The 17,668-nt window shown below is 45.2% G+C and overlaps 1 protein-coding gene across 1 annotated transcript in view; it reads left to right on the top strand.

Moving 5' to 3' along the window:
* LOC122932279 (amine oxidase [flavin-containing] B-like) overlaps positions 1–7,621 on the top strand; it is a 102,510-nt gene extending 94,889 nt beyond the window's left edge. The window contains exons 14-15 of the mRNA XM_044286608.1: positions 4,033–4,095; positions 6,681–7,621. Of these exons, the coding sequence (XP_044142543.1) occupies positions 4,033–4,095; positions 6,681–6,845 (228 nt within the window). The 3' untranslated portion in view covers positions 6,846–7,621. The remainder of the gene's footprint in view (positions 1–4,032; positions 4,096–6,680) is intronic.
* The last annotated feature ends 10,047 nt before the right edge of the window (positions 7,622–17,668 follow it).

Below are 17,668 nucleotides of genomic sequence, written 5' to 3'. Positions count from 1 at the left end.
ATCTGACCATCTAAAACATTAGGGGTGAGGGCCTGCTGGTGACCCTCAAAAACATTAGGGGTGAGGGTCTGCTGGTGACCCTCAAAAACATTAGGAGCGAGGGCCTGCTGGTGACCCTCAAAAACATTATGGGCGAGGGCCTGCTGGTGACCCTCAAAAACATTAGGGTTGAGGGCCTGCTGGTGACCTTCAAAAACATTAGGAGCGAGGGCCTGCTGGTGACCCTCAAAAACATTATGGTCGAGGGCCTGCTGGTGACCCTCTAAAACATTATGGGCGAGGGCCTGCTGGTGACCCTCTAAAACATTATGGGCGAGGGCCTGCTGGTGACCATCTAAAACATTATGGGCGAGGGCCTGCTGGTGACCCTCTAAAACATTATGGGTGAGAGCCTGCTGCTAAGCATGTTGATATGATGGAGGAGGGTGAATAAAGAGAGATTGAACCATATACCCTTTTTTGTGGTGGAAGGGGTGCATGGGAATACAGTGTATTCAATACACCATAAAAGCCACATTTAGAGTGCCTTTATGTTCAGCCGCTTTTCTCTGGTGGAGTAGAGAAGTCAGGGGCAATCCAGCCTTTGTTTATTTTTATAAGAGTCAACCGGTCAACATTTTCAGTTGACAGGCGGATGCGCTTATCAGTTATTATGCCCCCATCAGCACTAAATACACACTCTGACATCTAACATCCACGCTGAACAGATGGAATAAAACTTCCATGGGTGCTACCCTCTGTAGCGGAGGCAACCATCTCCTGCTCTTGCTCCTCATCATCTAATTCACGCTAAGAAGACAACCTGATGGTGGTCTGGCTTTCGTTCAAAGTCCTTGGGTATAGACATCTGTACGCTGTGCTGGGACACAGAAGTGGATGTGATAGCTGATGGTGCTTGCAAAGGTCCAGGTGCATGGCGGGAGGCATCTGGGCCTGCGTCTTGGACAGGAGATTGGCCAGCACGTAACACAGGGGAAGAGGAGGTAGTGGTGTGACCCGCAGACACTGATTGTGGACCCAGGTGTTTGTCCCATCTATTAGGGTGCTTTGATGCCATGTGGCGGATCATGATGGTGGTGGTGAGGTTGCTAGTGTTCACGCCCCTGCTAATTTTGGTACGAAAATTCTTTTATCGTCCGCACTTTCCTCAAAAAAGCACCAGACTGCAGAACACCTACCCCTTGGCAAGGGAGGTGGCCGCAAGGGGGTGTTCCGGGGAACAGTTGCAGGCCTTTTTGGTGTGGCCCACCTTCTCCCTTTTTGCCACACTGCCTCTTCCAGCCTGTTGCGGTGCTGCGGATCCCTCCCCCTCTGTACTGCTGTCCTCGCTCAGCTTGCCACATTCCCAGGTTAGGTCAGTGACTTCATCGTCCACCACCTCCTCTTCCACTTCCTCAATATGGTTATCCTCCTGACTTGCTGCCCTAACAACAACCTCAGTTAATGACAACTGTGTCTCATCCTCATCATGAACCTCTTGAGACACTAATTGCCGTTGACTTATTGGCAAATGTGTCTTATCATGATCATCCACCTCGTGAAACACTAATTGCCGTTCCCCACCGTCATCTTCTTCTGACTGTGGATGCTCAAGAGTTTGGGAATCAGGGCACAATATCTCCTCATGTCCCTCTTCAAGCGGGCTTGTTGAGAGGCCAAAATCAAGGAATGGCGCTTAAAAGAGCTCCTCGGAATATCCGAGTGTGGGATCACTTGCTTGTCAAGACTTTCCTTGGCGGGAGGAAGGAGGATCAGGGTGAGGATTCTGTTGACTAGACTCTTGGCTACTCAGACAGGATGGAGCTTAACCGACTGGAAGCATTATCTCCTGCAATCCAACCGACCACTTGGTCGCACTGGTCTGACATCGAGAGTGGTGTCCTGCGCTTCCCTGAAAACTGGAACATGAAGCTAGGTATCGTGGATGAGTGTGTTTCTTCTGCTCTGGCAGCAGGCATAGTTTCACCGGGCCCAGGGCCACGGCCTCTGGCCACTTTCCTGTCCCTTACTGCTCGCCTTGCACATATTAAATGGTATATATGCTTGCAAGTATGTCACATGTTTAGTAGCCCAGGTTTTGTAAGTGAATGCTCACATAAAGTACACAGAATGTCACAGATATATTTAGGATGCGCCGACGTTAAACAGGAGATGTAGCACAGATAATGTCGCTGTCCGCAGCGTCTATGAAAAAAGTATACTGAATGTCACAGATAATTTTAGGATGCGCAAACGTTATACAGGAGGTATAGCGCAAGTAATGTCCCTGTCACCGGCGCTAATAAAAAAATTACACTGAATGAATGTCACTGATATTTAGGATGCGCAAATGTTATACAGGAGGTATAGTGCTGATAATGTCACTGTCACCAGCGGCCAAATAATTGCGCTGAATGTCAGATATTTAGGCTGCGCATATATAAAATAAAAGATGTAGCAGAGATTGTGTCACTATCAGAAGCGGCACTGACAATTGCATGCAATTTAGCGCAGGTTGCGCTAATAATATATATTGCAGCAAGATACAACTATAGTCCTACCAGTAGATCATACCAGTGTATTACTGTATTGCGGCGGCAGCAGGGAGTGCACGGCGTCATAGCAACCAATGACGCCGTGCGCTCATACTGTCAGGAGGAATCCCGGCCGGGTTTCCGCGGTCCGCTCTCGGCCGCGGAACACGGCCGCGTACATGAGGCCTTAAAAGGACTTTTTTTTTAACAATTCCACACAATTTAGCGCAGGTTGCGCTAATAATTATATTGCTGCCAGATACAACAATAGTTCCTGAAAGGACTTTTGCATCTCTCTAACAATTCCACGCAATTTAGCGCAGGTTGCGCTGATAATTATATTGCTGCCAGATACAACAATAGTCCTTAAAAGGACTTTTGGGTCTCTAACAAGTTTTTTCACTAAAATATTACTATTTTACTCCTTACACTATCTGTCCCTTATTCAGCACAGCTATCCCTGACTAAGACTGAGCCAAACACATGTCATCCGGTGCTATATAGCAGCCGATGACAGGTTCCAGCCAATCACTGTAATGCCAGTAGCCAACATGGCTACGGCATTACAGTGAGTGGCAGTATCTCCGTGCACGTTTATTGGCCGCGTAGCAGCTCGAGTGAAATTAGTGTTTCGCAGAGCATGCTCGCCCAACACTAATAGTAACTATCAAGTATATTTTTATTCAATTATCTATTAAAGAGGTCATTCATTTTTTTTTTATTGATAGCCTTCAATATTTGATTGGTAAAGGTCTGACTCTCAGCACCCCACTGACCAACTGTTTGAATGGGCCACAGTGCTTTCTGCAGGTGCCACAAGCCATTCATCCCCCACTGTGTCTGATATTGCAGCTCTGTGGCATTCACTTGAATGGGACAAATGTGTTGTAGACTGTAATATGGAGTTGTGCCAATGCCCTGACGGAGGCCTGAGCCCTCCTCACGGCGGCCATTCATGGCTGCCATCCCTTTCCCCGACTTCTGAACTCAACTGTATTGCCATCCTAAGGCAACTGGAGTAGAAGGACAGATCGTGGCAGCTGGTGCTGGCAATCACAGAGGGGGAGTTTTCGGGGAGGTATTTTCTGCTGCTGGGCAATATTTGGTGGTTCACTGTGATATTTGGCTCTGGTGGACCACCTATTTCAGTGGACCCTACCATCTGTAAATTTTGGGCCCACTACAAAATAAGGCAATTTTTTCACCTAGTTTCCAGTCTGCCCCTGAATACAATATTACACTGTAATTGTGAAGGCATTATAAAATACACATTTGAGGCATACAAAAAATACCAGCAGCAATCAGTATATTGGTTATACTGTCCCCCAAAAGTATTTAGCTCTTATGCTTTCTGTACTTTGGAAAGGGTGATGTTACCTTTAGACAAGTTCTCATCTACCTTGATTGCTAATAATGTAGAACCTCTTTAGGACCTATAGACCTTCAGCTATTTATGCCTTTAACCAGGGTTTCCCACTCATATCTGAATGTAGTTGTTTCATAAATCATCTCCTTACAGGTCATGTGCAAGATGGGACTGATCCGAGAGGACCAGATATGGGTACCAGAGCCAGAATCTGTGGTAAGTTTAACACTGGACAAACAACTAAATAACAGACAGACAGATATAAGATAGAAAAAGTCTGCAGCCAATTCTCGTCATAGAATAACCTATGTCCTATATGTATAACTATTTATAACAGTCTAAAGAGGTTCCCTACCTACAAAGAGCTCTTATAATAAGTACATTGGATACAACATAAATCTACTCTTAGGATACATTCGCATTTTATAGAGACCAGTTCAACAGTAAAACATGATTTTGCATATCTTTTATGTTGCATGAAAATTTATTAATGTTACACCTGAATAAGAACACTGAATTTATACTTCTCCTACTAGTAACTTTTGTTATAAATCCTTGACTTTTCCTGATTCAATAAAATATTCTAGGTAATATACATTTAAAGATATTGATGCTACAACAATTTTTTGCCCAAGAGGGCAAGCAAAATTGCACTTAGGATTGTAAAGAAGTTTAAAAGCAACAAATCATTTCAAAAATATCAGTTACGGTATAGTTGTAACATTCTCATGACACTGCAGTAGTCGCTAACTTTCTGTCAGTGCCAGATCTGTAACAATAAGAGAAGGCCTTTAGTGATCCCAAAATGCATATCTGTAACAATAAGAGAAGGCCTTTAGTGATCCCAAAATGCAGATCTGTAACAATAAGAGAAGGCCTTTAGTGATCCCAAAATGCAGATCTGTAACAATAAGAGAGGGCCTTTTACTATTAAAATAAAAAGTACCTAAAGCAAATCAGTGTTGGCTCAAATACTGATATACAGTATGAAGCTGCACAGGTGGGTCCATCCACCAGGTTTGAGTTTTGCTTTATGTGGATTTATGTACATTATAGGAGAGATAAGGAAGATGGCTATAGGAGGTGCAGAGGTAGCAGTGTTTTATATAAATTGTATTATAAATTGGGGGGGGGGGGGTCTTACAGATTTTTCATTTGGACAAAGGAGCTTCAAGAAAGACCTCAAAATGATTCTACTATTGCATTGTATAGATTTACAAATGAGTGAATTAGGAAACATATCTCAGACTGATGCAGTAAAGGAAGGTGCCATAATCAATCTGAGAGTGCCTGAAAGGGATTGTTAATGTGTTTGGGCCTTTTTATGTTTAGGACATTATTGATGTAATTATATGCTTATCTACTGAAATGTGATGCATAAGGACTGCATTGTGACGTGGCTCCTGTTTAGAACACATACAGTAGGGTACATGATGGCATCATTCAGTGGACGGGCTGTATGCCATGTACCTGGTAGACTTTTTGCTTACATATTTGCGCAGGATTTGCAGAGAGAACCTGTGAGCCATGTTTTCACGGCCAGACATTATTTTTATGTTGCTATAAAGAATTATTCAGGCAATTGAGTGCTTTGTTCACCTGTTCGCAACTTTCATGCCCACTTGCATTAAGGTCTGGATGATTATCTGCTTGTGTATACAGTATGTCCAGAAAGCAAAAAGTGAAAAGAATTATTTTCACATTGCCCAAATTGTGTATGGTCAGTAAAAATCGAAATAAAAATCTAAGGAAGGACAACATTAGTAGCGTATAGTGCACTGTTGCAATTAGACACTCCTCTAATCCTGCCCAATTCTCTTTCTGATGTCCACTCAGTACTAGTGTCCCCCAAAGAGTATGATGCCCCTTAGTGCCTCCTCATACTATGATGCCCCCTTAGTCCCCTCCAAAGTGTCCCCTAACGTTAGAATATCCCCTACACAGTATGATGCTCCTTTTGTGCCCATGACACAGTGTGATGCTCTATTAAGTGTCCTCACACAATATGAAACCCCCCAAAGAGTGATGGCACGTCATAGTTATGCCACCTTAAGTGTCCCTCACACAGTGATTCCCCTTTAAGTGTCCTACACACAGAGTGATGCTCCATTAAGTGGACCCCACACAGTATGAAGTGCCAATAAAGAACCCCTAATCACTGCTGCCCCCTCAAGTGCCCCCACACAGAGTGATGTCCCCTTAAGTGGCCCATCAAACAGTTATGCACATTTAAGTGACCCCCTCAGAGTGATGCCCCACAGAGTTATGCCCCCTTAAGTGGCCCCTCTCTCAGAGTTATAACACCCCACTAGCCCTCTTTCGAGTTATGCCACCTTAAGTGACCTCCCCCTCACAGAGGTATGCCCTCTTAAGTAGCTCCCCTCAGAGAGATACCACCGACAGTTATGCCCTCTTAAGTGGCCCCACTCACAGAGTTATACCCCTTACATAGCCCTCCTTGAAGTGATGAAATTCTTAGAATTATGCCCACTTAAGTGGCCCCCTCACAGAGGTATTCCCCCCCCCCTCCCCCCCCCCCCTCATAAAGGTATGATCCCTAAGTGGCCCCTCCTTACAGAGTTATTCCCTGTTAGGTGCTTCCAGTTTAAATACTCACCTAACTGATATACCTCGATGAGCAGAGCAGAACACATCTGCTCCACTCTGTGCTGCGCTGTCTGTAGTTCAGCGCAGCAGGCACAGTTACATCGCTACATCATCCCTGCTTGCGCTGAGCTGATTGCAGGGGAATTTGGAACTGATTTAATGACCAACTTTCTAATTGTGTTTCTCCAATCTAGGATGTTCCAGCGTTTCCAATCACCACAACATTTTTAGAGAGGAATTTGCCCACTGCTCAAGGTTTACTGAGATTCATCGGATATACAACTTTCTTTGCAACAGCTGCTGCTGGATTGATGGCCATCAAGAAGGGTTGCCTGAGCGTTAAATGCAATTTTCATTAATTTGCACATTAATGTTCACTTCTTGAAATGTTTTTTTAATATCGTATGTGAATCTCAGATAAAGCTGACATATAAGGAATGTAATTCCAGCATTTGGTATTAGCAATCTTATCAAAAAGTACTGTAGTGTTCTCAGGTTTAAAGGGGCTGTTCTGTTTCCGCAAGACTGGGAATAAGCCTGAAATAATGAATTGAGCAATACTTACCAGTGCCTCCTCTCTGGTTTTCCTGTTCAGGCTCTGTTTACTCAGCTGAAGTGGTGACGTTACATTGCTGACATGTGACCGCTGCAGCCTGCCATTGTCCTCAGTGGTACACTGAAGATGACAGTGATTGGCTTTAGCAGCCACATGTTGTTGATGTGACATCAGCACTGCACCCAGCTGGGAGAACTGAATCAACTGCACTGGATCTGCAAGGTACTGTAAGTTTTGCACAATTTAAGGTAATCTTCAGTATTTTCTTTCAGAAACTGGACATCTGTCCCTTTAAACACTTAGCACATATTTTAAGGAAAAAGCAATGGCACACATGATCATGATTTACATGTATTTTTAATGCAGCCAAAACCTTTGCAAGTCCCCAGCAAAATCAGTGGTTATCTACTATATTGTGTGAATAGGCTTTTAACAAAACCCACAAAAATATAGTGCACGTGAAAGTGTAAACTCATAGAAATGGAATAAAATGTGTAATATTATCACTGTCATTTTTATGTTTTAGCAAACTAATAAACAGATATGTCATGTACACAAATAAAAACATTTGCAAGTGAAGTGAATAATATTGATTGTTTTGTGACAGTGACATCTGTCAAAGGGTGGGATACAGTATATTAGGCAGCTAAGAGACTTTTCAACTTTGCAGTAGTATACAAATTATCTAACTTAAACCACATCACTTGACACTTCTACAGAGATGTGGCACATTAAAGGGGTTCTGCACTTTGTTTAAACTAGATAGATCATCAGCATCTGATCGGCAGGGGTCCGACACCCAGGACCCCCGCCGATCAGCTGTTTGAGAAGGGACCCCCGCCGATCAGATGCTAATGATCTATCCAGAAGATAGATCATAAGTTTAATCAAAGTGCAGAACCCCTTTAAGGAGCTGATTCACAGCACATGGCCAACCTCTTAGCTGAGTTTCTTGCTACAAAAATGGGAATCCAAGAAAACTGTGCCACAACGTCAAATTCGAACACTGCAGCCATGCTACCTCTATTGGTAACTGAACGGGGTTGCATGCGAGGAGGGAGTTGCTTGGGTAAGGGGGGAGGGGCAGTTAAATAATTTTCTGTGCGGCCCATCACCGCTTATGAATATGCACGCACTATTAAAATATAAAATTGTTTATCCCATACGGCGAATGGCATAACGGAGAAGAAAATGGCCTATTCACCCATTTTTTTCATCCCATCACTTATCCATAAAATAACGAATAAAATGTAATTAAAAAGCTAAACACACTCCAAAATTATAATGAAAACTACACATTGTCCCGCAAAAAATGAGACCCAACACAGCTTGGTAGACATGACTATAAAAAAGTTATGGGGGTCAGAATATGACTATGTAAAAAAATTAATACAGACAAGACCTATCTGAATGCAGATAACTTCCCCCGCTACCCAAGAACAGTGTGTATCCTCTCACATACATCTAGCCAGAGACAGAGAAGACCAATCATAATGCAGATAACCTCCCCACTACCCCTGAGCAGTGTGTATCCTCTCAAATAGAGCTAACCAGAGACAAGCGCTGCAATTAAATGAAATCAGTAATCATCTGTTTTAGCCTCTTAATAGACACAATAAAAGGTTTATTATAAACTATTTTGGGTGTATATATAGTGTATTAAATAACTTTTATTATTTTATTTAAATATTTTTATATTATGTGGGTCACTACACTGATGATAATGTCACATTTCTACATACTTTTTTTTTTCTATCTTTTTCCCCTCCTGTCAGCACTGCAGCTGCTCCCTCATTCTCCTCCACAGTGTCAGGGGGAGGGGGCGGCTGCTTTAGCTGCTCATATCTCAGGTTTGGTACCAGATAGAGATATGGGCTTTGTATTGTTTGTACATTCCAAGCTTTCAGACAATACCAGAGTGACAGCAGTATGTTCAGGATAGGGGAAGATATCACTGATAGAAAACGGGATGCAGTGAATGCAGCTGAAAGTGAAAGTAAAAGCAGGTTTTACCCGCGATTATTCCCGACTCGATTTCTAACAGTGATTTCTCCTCTGCTTCTTGGGCTTTAGCGGTCATTCTGGTATGAAAGCCTGGAATGTCAGCTTTCAAACAAGACCAGTTGCATGTTTCTAGCTGCTACCAAGACCCTCCATTTTCTGCCTAAGCCCAGGTACTCGGGGCTGAGCTCCTCCTCCCAGTGTTCTGCCCATCTCTTGTTTATATCAGAGAGGAGACGGCTACACATGAGAACGCTGTGAGAAGAGGCTGCTCAATGTGAAAGTGACACACATTTCTGGGTGTTATAAGATGAAACTGAAAAAGCATTTATACAGCAGGGTGTACTATACCATTAGGGTATAAAAAATGAAACGGCAGTTACACTTTAAAACACAAAAAAATGATACAAAAGCGATATCTTTGTAATTGTACTGAGGTCAGTTTTGCCACATAAGGAAGAAAACCCATAAAACTGTGGAGGAATTGCATTTTTTTTCCAATTCAACCCCATTTGGGATTTTATTCCTGTTTCCCACTACATTGTATGACATATTAAATAGTGGCATTAGAAAGTACAACTTCTCCCGCAAAAAACAAGCCTCTATATGGATATGTGAATGGACAAATAAAATAGTTATGGCTCTGTGAAGACAGGAAATAAAAATGAAAACGCAAAAATGAAAAACTTCCGGGGTTAATATACAGCTAAGACATAGCACTTGGACACAAATGTATTAATATCTGTGATTTGTATTTGTTCTGTAGCCTAGACATGAATATTGTAAAAAATGTATGACCATCTTACAAACTAGCAATGTGTCAAGACATCTGAGGAAGCTGTATTGTAGATTAGGTGTATAAAATAGAACTGGGTAGGAGCTGGCGTGAGATGTGACATTTGGAAAAGTCGCAAAACATAAATGAGACACAATCCCAGCCTTACCTGACGTTTTCGTCTGTAAACTGGAACTCAAGAGGAATTGCCGAACAGACGCAAAAGTCATAAATAACATCAACAATTTGCAAAAAAAAGTTACAAAAATACACTTTGCAACTTTTTTAGACGAAAAAACTGACGTATCTTGCTTCATAAATGAGATACTTACAGTAGTTCTAGACACTGATATTCTGGAAGCAAGAAATGTGGGCAAGTGTAAGGGTCTGAGTGACTTTAACAAGGGCTAAGTTGCGATAGCTAGTACCTATAAGAGGAACTTCCAAAGAAGGACTTTGAACCAGCAAAATAGGCACAAAAGGTCACTTTGTCAGATCCTGTAGAAAAGCTAAAGTAGAGCAAATTGCTTAACAATGCACTGCTGGATGTGACAAAAAGTTGTTGGAACATTTAGTGTAAGAACGTGCAGTTTGTGGTGTAGCTACAGACCTGAGTGCCAATGCTAACCCCTGTCCACATACCAAAAGTGCTTATAAGGGCACATGAGCATAAGAACTGCATGATAGAGCAATGGAAAATAGTAGCCTGATGTGATGAATGGTGTTTTCTTTCGCATCATGTGGAAGTTGGGTTACGTGTGTCACACATCCAGGAAAGAGATGGCAGCAGGATGCACTACAAGAATAATACAAGTTGGCAGAAGCAATAGTGCCTAAGTTCATTTTTCTTATGGGAAATCTTAGATCCAGACATTTATGTAGACATGACTTTGACATATACCACCCACCTAAACATTGTTATACACCAATGTGGCTACACATGTGTGTCTCTCTCCATTCACTGCTAGGGGACTTCTGAAAATAGCTGAGCACGCTTACTAGGTTATTTTCGGAAGCTCGACAGTAGTGATGAGTGGAGTTTTGAAAAATTCCATTTGGCAGCTTTGCTGAATTTCACAAAGACATTCGATAAGTGATGAATTACTTCACCACAAAGCGCATTCTTTTGTATGTAGCGGGTGCAATGACAGTAAAAAATGATCGCGCCGCCCACTGTCTTATAACCCCTCAGGTGCCACATTCATCGCTGATCACAGCATCTGAGATTAAAATAAAGGCCTTTCAGAGGTTAACCACCTCAGCCCCCCTAGCTTAAACACCCTTAATGACCAGACCACTTTTTACAATTCTGCACTACACTACTTTCATCGTTTATAGTTCGGTCATGCAACTTACCACCGAAATGATTTTTACCTCCTTTTCTTCTCACTAATAGAGCTTTCATTTGGTGGTATTTCATTGCTGCTGACATTTTAACTTTTTTTGTTATTAATCGAAATTTACCGAAATTTTTGCAAAAAAATGACATTTTTCACTTTCAGTTGTACATTTTTTTAAAAAAATGACATCTATATATAAATTTTTCTCAAAATGTATTGTTCTACATATCTTTGATAAAAAAAAATGTTTGGGTAAAAAAAAAATGGTTTGGGTAAAAGTTAGAGCGTTTACAAACTATGGTACAAAAATATGAATTTCCGCTTTTTGAAGCAGCTCTGACTTTCTGAGCACCTGTCATGTTTGCTGAGGTTTCCTGAGACAGTAGAAAAACCCCACAAATGACCCCATTTCGGAAAGTAGACACCCTAAGGTATTCGCTGATGGGCATAGTGAGTTCATAGAACTTTTTATTTTTTGTCACAAGTTAGCAGAAAATGATGATGATTTGTTTTTTTAATTTCCTTACAAAGTCTCATATTCCACTAACTTGTGACAAAAAATAAAAACTTCCATGAACTCACTATGCCCATCACGAAATACCTTGGGGTGTCTTCTTTCCAAAATGGGGTCCCTTGTGGGGTAGTTATACTGCCCTGGCATTTTAGGGGCCCTAATGTGTGAGAAGTAGTTTGAATTCAAAATGTGTAAAAAATGCCCTGTGAAATCCTAAAGGTGCTCTTTGGAATGTGGGCCCCTTTGCCCACCTAGGCTGCAAAAAAGTGTCATACATGTGGTATCGCCGTACTCAGGAGAAGTTGGGCAATGTGTTTTGGGGTGTCATTGTACATATACCCATGCTGGGTGAGATAAATATCTCGATCAAATGCCAACTTTGTATAAAAAAAAATGGGAAAAGTTGTCTTTTGCTGAGATATCTCTCTCACCCAGCATAGGTATATGTAAAATGACATCCCAAAAAACATTGCCCAACTTCTCCTGAGTACGGTGATACCACATGTTTGACACTTTTTTGCAGCCTAGGTGGGCAAAGGGGCCCACATTCCAAAGAGCACCATTAGGATTTCACAGGGCATTTTTTACACATTTTGATTTCAAACTACTTCTCACGCATTAGGGCCCCTAAAATGCCAGGGCAGTATAACTACCCCACAAGTGACCCCATTTTGGAAAGAAAACACCCCAAGGTATTCAATGAGGGGCATGGCAAGTTCATAGAAGATTTTTTTTTTGGGCACAAGTTAGCGGAAATTGATTTTCTTTTGCTTTTTCTCACAAAGTCTCCCTTTCCGCTAACCTGGGACAAAAAGTTCAATCTTTCATGGACTCAATATGCCCTCAGCGAATACCTTGGGGTTTCTTCTTTCCGAAATGGGGTCACATGTGGGGTATTTATACTGCCATAGCATTTTAGGGGCCCTAAAGCTTGAGAAGAAGTCTGGAATATAAATGTCTAAAAATTTTTACGCATTTGGATTCCGTGAGGGGTATGGTGAGTTCATGTGAGATTTTATTTTTTGACACAAGTTAGTGGAATATGAGACTTTGTAAGAAAAAACAAAAAATAAAATAAAATCAATTTCCGCTAACTTGTGCCAAAAAAATGTCTAAATTGAGCCTTACAGGGGGGTGATCAGTAAAAGGGGGGTGATCAGGGAGTCTATATGGGGTGATCACCCCCCTGTCATTGATCACCCCCCTGTAAGGCTCCATTCAGACGTCCGTATGTGTTTTGCGGATCCGCGGATCGGATCCGTAAAACACATACGGACGTCTGAATGGAGCCTTACAGGGGGGTGATCAATGACAGGGGGGTGATCACCCCATATAGACTCCCTGATCACCCCCCTTTTATTGATCACCCCCTGTAAGGCTCAATTTAGAAAAAATTTTGGCACAAGTTAGCGGAAATTGATTTTATTTTATTTTTTGTTTTTTCTTACAAAGTCTCATATTCCACTAACTTGTGTCAAAAAATAAAATCTCACATGAACTCACCATACCCCTCACGGAATCCAAATGTGTAAAATTTTTTAGACATTTATATTCCAGATGGATCGGATCCGTAAAACACATACGGACGTCTGAATGGAGCCTTACCGGGGGGTGATCAATGACAGGGGGGGGGGGTGATCAATGACAGGGGGGTGATCAGGGAGTCTATATGGGGTGATCAGGGGTTAATAAGTGACAGGGGGCTGTCATGGTCTTACCTTCTTGCTGTTCTCCTTCGTTTGACATGTGCTGGCGGCCATCTTGGTTTCTGGGTTTCTTGTAGCCTCCCACCCTGCGGCTTCTCCTTCCCACTGGGAGGAGCTGGATGCCTAGCTCATATATATAGGAGGTCTGTGGCTTCAGTTCCTTGCTTGGTCCTCCTGTGTTCACATGCTTCTAAGACTGCTGCTGCTTATGGTTCCTGATCCTGGCTTCGTCTGACTACCCTTCTGGTTCCTGATCCTGGCTTCGTCTGACTACCCTTCTGGTTCCTGATCCTGGCTTCGTCTGACTACCCTTCTGGTTCCTGACCTCTGGCTTCGCAAGACCCTGCTTCGGTTTAGCCATCCGTTTGGACTTTTGCCTTACAGCTTGGTTTTCAATAAAGCCTTCTTATTTCCACTTATCTCTTGTTGTACGTCTGGTTCATGGTTCCATGACATTAGGACCAAGCCATGAATTCTGACGGTACAGGGCCATCCTCGCTACCTACGCTGGTTGCCAGACTTGATCAGCAGGATCACCTGTTGGGTCGGTTCGCTGTGGCGTTGCAAACCCTGCTTGAATGCATGGCTCATTTAGCTTCCGTTGCCGATGGGTCGGTTGTCGCTCCTGGGCCCGCTCCTACTGCCGCTCCGGTTGTTGCGCCAGAGTCTACCCCGACACCTGTTGCTGCGCCTGCGGTGTTTCGGGGTATGACCGGTTCTGCCCCCCTTCCACAGAGCTTTGGGGGAGAGCCAACTCAGTGCCGAGGTTTCCTTAACCAGGTGGGCATTTACTTCGAGTTGCTGCCACATGCCTTTCCTACTGAGAGATCAAAGGTGGGCTTCTTGATCTCGCTGCTCTCGGACAAGGCCTTGGCCTGGGCCAGCCCTTTATGGGAGAACAACAATCCGGTGGTTGCCGAGTTTTCCGGTTTTGTTGCTTCTCTTCGGAAGGTATTCGATGTGCCGGCTCGTGCCTGCCTCTGCTGCGAAGCTCCTTATGTCCATCAGACAGGGTTCACGATCCGTAGCTGAATACGCCATTGAGTTTCGTACCCTGGCAGCAGAGGTGGGCTGGAATAATGAGGCTCTGGTCGCTGCTTTCTCTCATGGTCTCTCGGATGCCTTGAAGGATGAGGTTGCAGCTAAGGACCTACCAGTGGAGCTCGAGTCTCTTATTTCTTTCCTGATTTTGATTGACACCAGACTCAGGGAGAGACCTTTCTTTAAGGAGAGCCTGCGGAGGTCTCCTAACAGATTGGCGCCTATGTTTGCTGTCCCACCCGTGCCTCCCTCTCCTCCCACGCCTCCTGGGGATGATTTGTCTGGGGGTGAACCCATGCAGCTGGGGTTTGCTCGCCTGTCCGAGGGGGAGAGGGCACTCCGGAGACGCGAGGGCCGATGCATGTACTGTGGTCTCGGTGGGCATTTTCGGTTGGCATGCCCGAACCGTCCGGGAAACGCTCGCACCTGAGATCCTGTCGGGGGCAGATCTTGGGTGGAGTCTCCTCGTCCCCGGTTTCCCGTGTTGACAAACCACTGATTACTGTTGTCCTCTCCTGGGTCGGGGGCTCGGTGACGACCCAGGCGTTGGTGGACTCTGGTGCTGGTGGTTTGTTCATTGATAGTGTGTTCGCTGCCGCCAATTCCATTCCTCTGCAGCCTCGAGGTTCCCCACTGGCTCTTGAGGCGATAGACGGCAGACCCCTTCTGCCGCCACACGTGACTCTGGAGACCCTTCCAGTGGGGATGGCCATTGGTGCCGTTCACAGAGAGTCGGTCTGTCTCCAGGTTATTTAGTCTCCACACTACTCGGTGGTCTTGGGGTACCCCTGGCTCCAGAAGCATAATCCGACTTTTGATTGGCGATCGGCCGAGATCCTCTCGTGGTCACCGCAGTGTGGGGCTAGTTGCATCCATGGGCCTGTCAAGTTGCTGTGTACTTCCTCGGACTCTCTGTTGCCTCCTGAATACGAGGAGTACCGGGATGTATTCGATAAGGTGCGTGCGGTTGCCCTACCTCCGCACCGCCCATACGATTGTGCCATAGAGTTACAACCTGGTGCCGTTCCTCCTCGTGGCAAGGTCTATCCACTGTCGGTAGCGGAGAATAAGGCCATGGAGGAGTACGTGAGGGAGGCGCTTTCACGCGGACACATTCGCAAATCCTCGTCCCCGGCAGGGGCTGGATTTTTCTTTGTGAAAAAGAAGGGCGGTGAGTTGAGGCCTTGCATCGATTACAGGGGTCTCAATCGCATCACGATCAAGAACGCTTACCCGATACCCTTGATTTCCGAGCTGTTCGATCGCCTCAAAGGGGCCACGGTCTTTACCAAACTCGACCTGAGGGCGGCATATAACCTGGTAAGGATCAAGGCGGGCGATGAGTGGAAGACCGCGTTTAACACCAGGACCGGTCATTATGAATCCTTAGTTATGCCCTTTGGGTTTTGCAATAGGCCCGCAGTCTTCCAGGAATTCATCAACGATGTTTTCCGTGACCTGTTGCAGCAGTGTGTGGTGGTCTATTTGGATGACATCTTGGTTTATTCTGAATCCATGGAGGCCCACATTCTGGATGTCAGACGAGTGTTGCAACGGTTACGAGAGAACAAGCTGTTCGGTAAGCTTGAGAAATGCGAATTTCACCGATCCCAGGTAACCTTCTTAGGTTACATCATTTCCGCTGAGGGGTTCTCCATGGATCCTGAGAAGGTTTCGGCTGTCTTAAAGTGGCCCCAGCCCAGTGGTCTTCGTGCCCTGCAGCGCTTTTTGGGCTTCGCCAATTATTATCGGAAGTTCATCAGGGACTTTTCCATGCTAGCCAAGCCTCTCACGGATCTGACCAGGAAGGGCAGTAATCCCCAGGTCTGGCCGCTCGAGGCCATCCGAGCTTTTGAGGCTCTAAAGTCCGCCTTTGTGTCGGCTCCGATTCTGTCGCATCCCAACCCTGGGTTGCCTTTTGTCCTCGAGGTGGACGCGTCTGAGACGGGAGTAGGCGCCCTTCTGTCTCAGCGTAGAACACCAGAGGGTCCTCTGCTTCCTTGTGGGTTTTACTCCCGGAAACTGTCTTCCGTGGAGTGCAACTATCAGATTGGTGACAGGGAGTTATTGGCCATCGTGCAGGCCCTTAAAGAATGGAGGCACTTGCTCGAGGGCTCGGTGGTTCCGGTTCTCATCCTGACGGACCACAAGAATCTGACCTACCTCTCTGAGGCCAAGAGATTGACACCACGTCAGGCCAGATGGGCTCTGTTCTTGTCACGTTTTAATTACGTGGTCTCCTACCTACCCGGTTCCAAGAACATCAGAGCGGATGCCTTATCACGGCAGTACTCCGAGCTGTCCGGGGAGGAGTCGACTCCGACTTCGGTCATACCTCCGAATCAGATCCTGGCCGCCATTCGCACCAGCCTGACCTCTCCCCTGGGTGAGCAGATTTTGGCGGCTCAATCTGGTGCTCCCTCTGGGAGACCCAACGGCAGATGTTTTGTGCCTGAGGAGTTGCGCACTCGGTTGTTGCGAACCTACCATAACTCCAAGGCCGCGGGGCATCCTGGAAAGAATCAGCTGTCCTGGGCTGTTTCACGTCTGTTCTGGTGGCCTTCTCTACATTCCGACATCAGCCGCATATGTAGCGGCATGCTCCGTTTGTGCCCAGAGTAAGTCCCCTCGGCACCTTCCGTTGGGCCTTTTGCAACCCATAGCCACCGGGGAGCGTCCATGGTCACACCTGGGGATGGATTTCATTGTGGACCTCCCTGCATCCCGAGGCCATACTGGTCATTCTCATGATTGTGGATCGGTTTTCCAAAATGTGCCACTGTGTTCCTCTCAAGAAGTTACCCTCTGCACAAGAGTTGGCCACGATTTTTGCCAGGGAGGTCTTCCGGTTGCACGGTTTGCCCAAGGAGATTGTGTCGGATCGGGGGAGTCAGTTTGTGTCCAGGTTCTGGCGCGCCTTTTGCTCCCAGTTGGGGATTCATCTCTCTTTCTCCTCGGCCTACCACCCTCAGTCCAATGGGGCCGCAGAACGATCCAATCAGGCCTTGGAGCAATTCCTTCGTTGCTATGTCTCCGATCACCAAGACAATTGGGTTGACCTCCTGCCTTGGGCTGAGTTTGCCAGGAACACGGCGGTGAACTCTTCCTCTGGGACGTCTCCCTTCATGGCCAATTATGGGTTCCAACCTGCCGTGTTACCGGAGGTATTCTCTCCCCAGGATATTCCGGCTGTGGAGGATCACCTTTCCGTCCTACGTGCTTATTGGGTACAGATCCAGAGGTCCCTTG

This window comes from Bufo gargarizans, chromosome 3 (assembly GCF_014858855.1).
Source record: "Bufo gargarizans isolate SCDJY-AF-19 chromosome 3, ASM1485885v1, whole genome shotgun sequence".
Classification (NCBI taxonomy): domain Eukaryota; kingdom Metazoa; phylum Chordata; class Amphibia; order Anura; family Bufonidae; genus Bufo; species Bufo gargarizans.
This window is presented reverse-complemented; position numbering and strand designations above follow the sequence as displayed.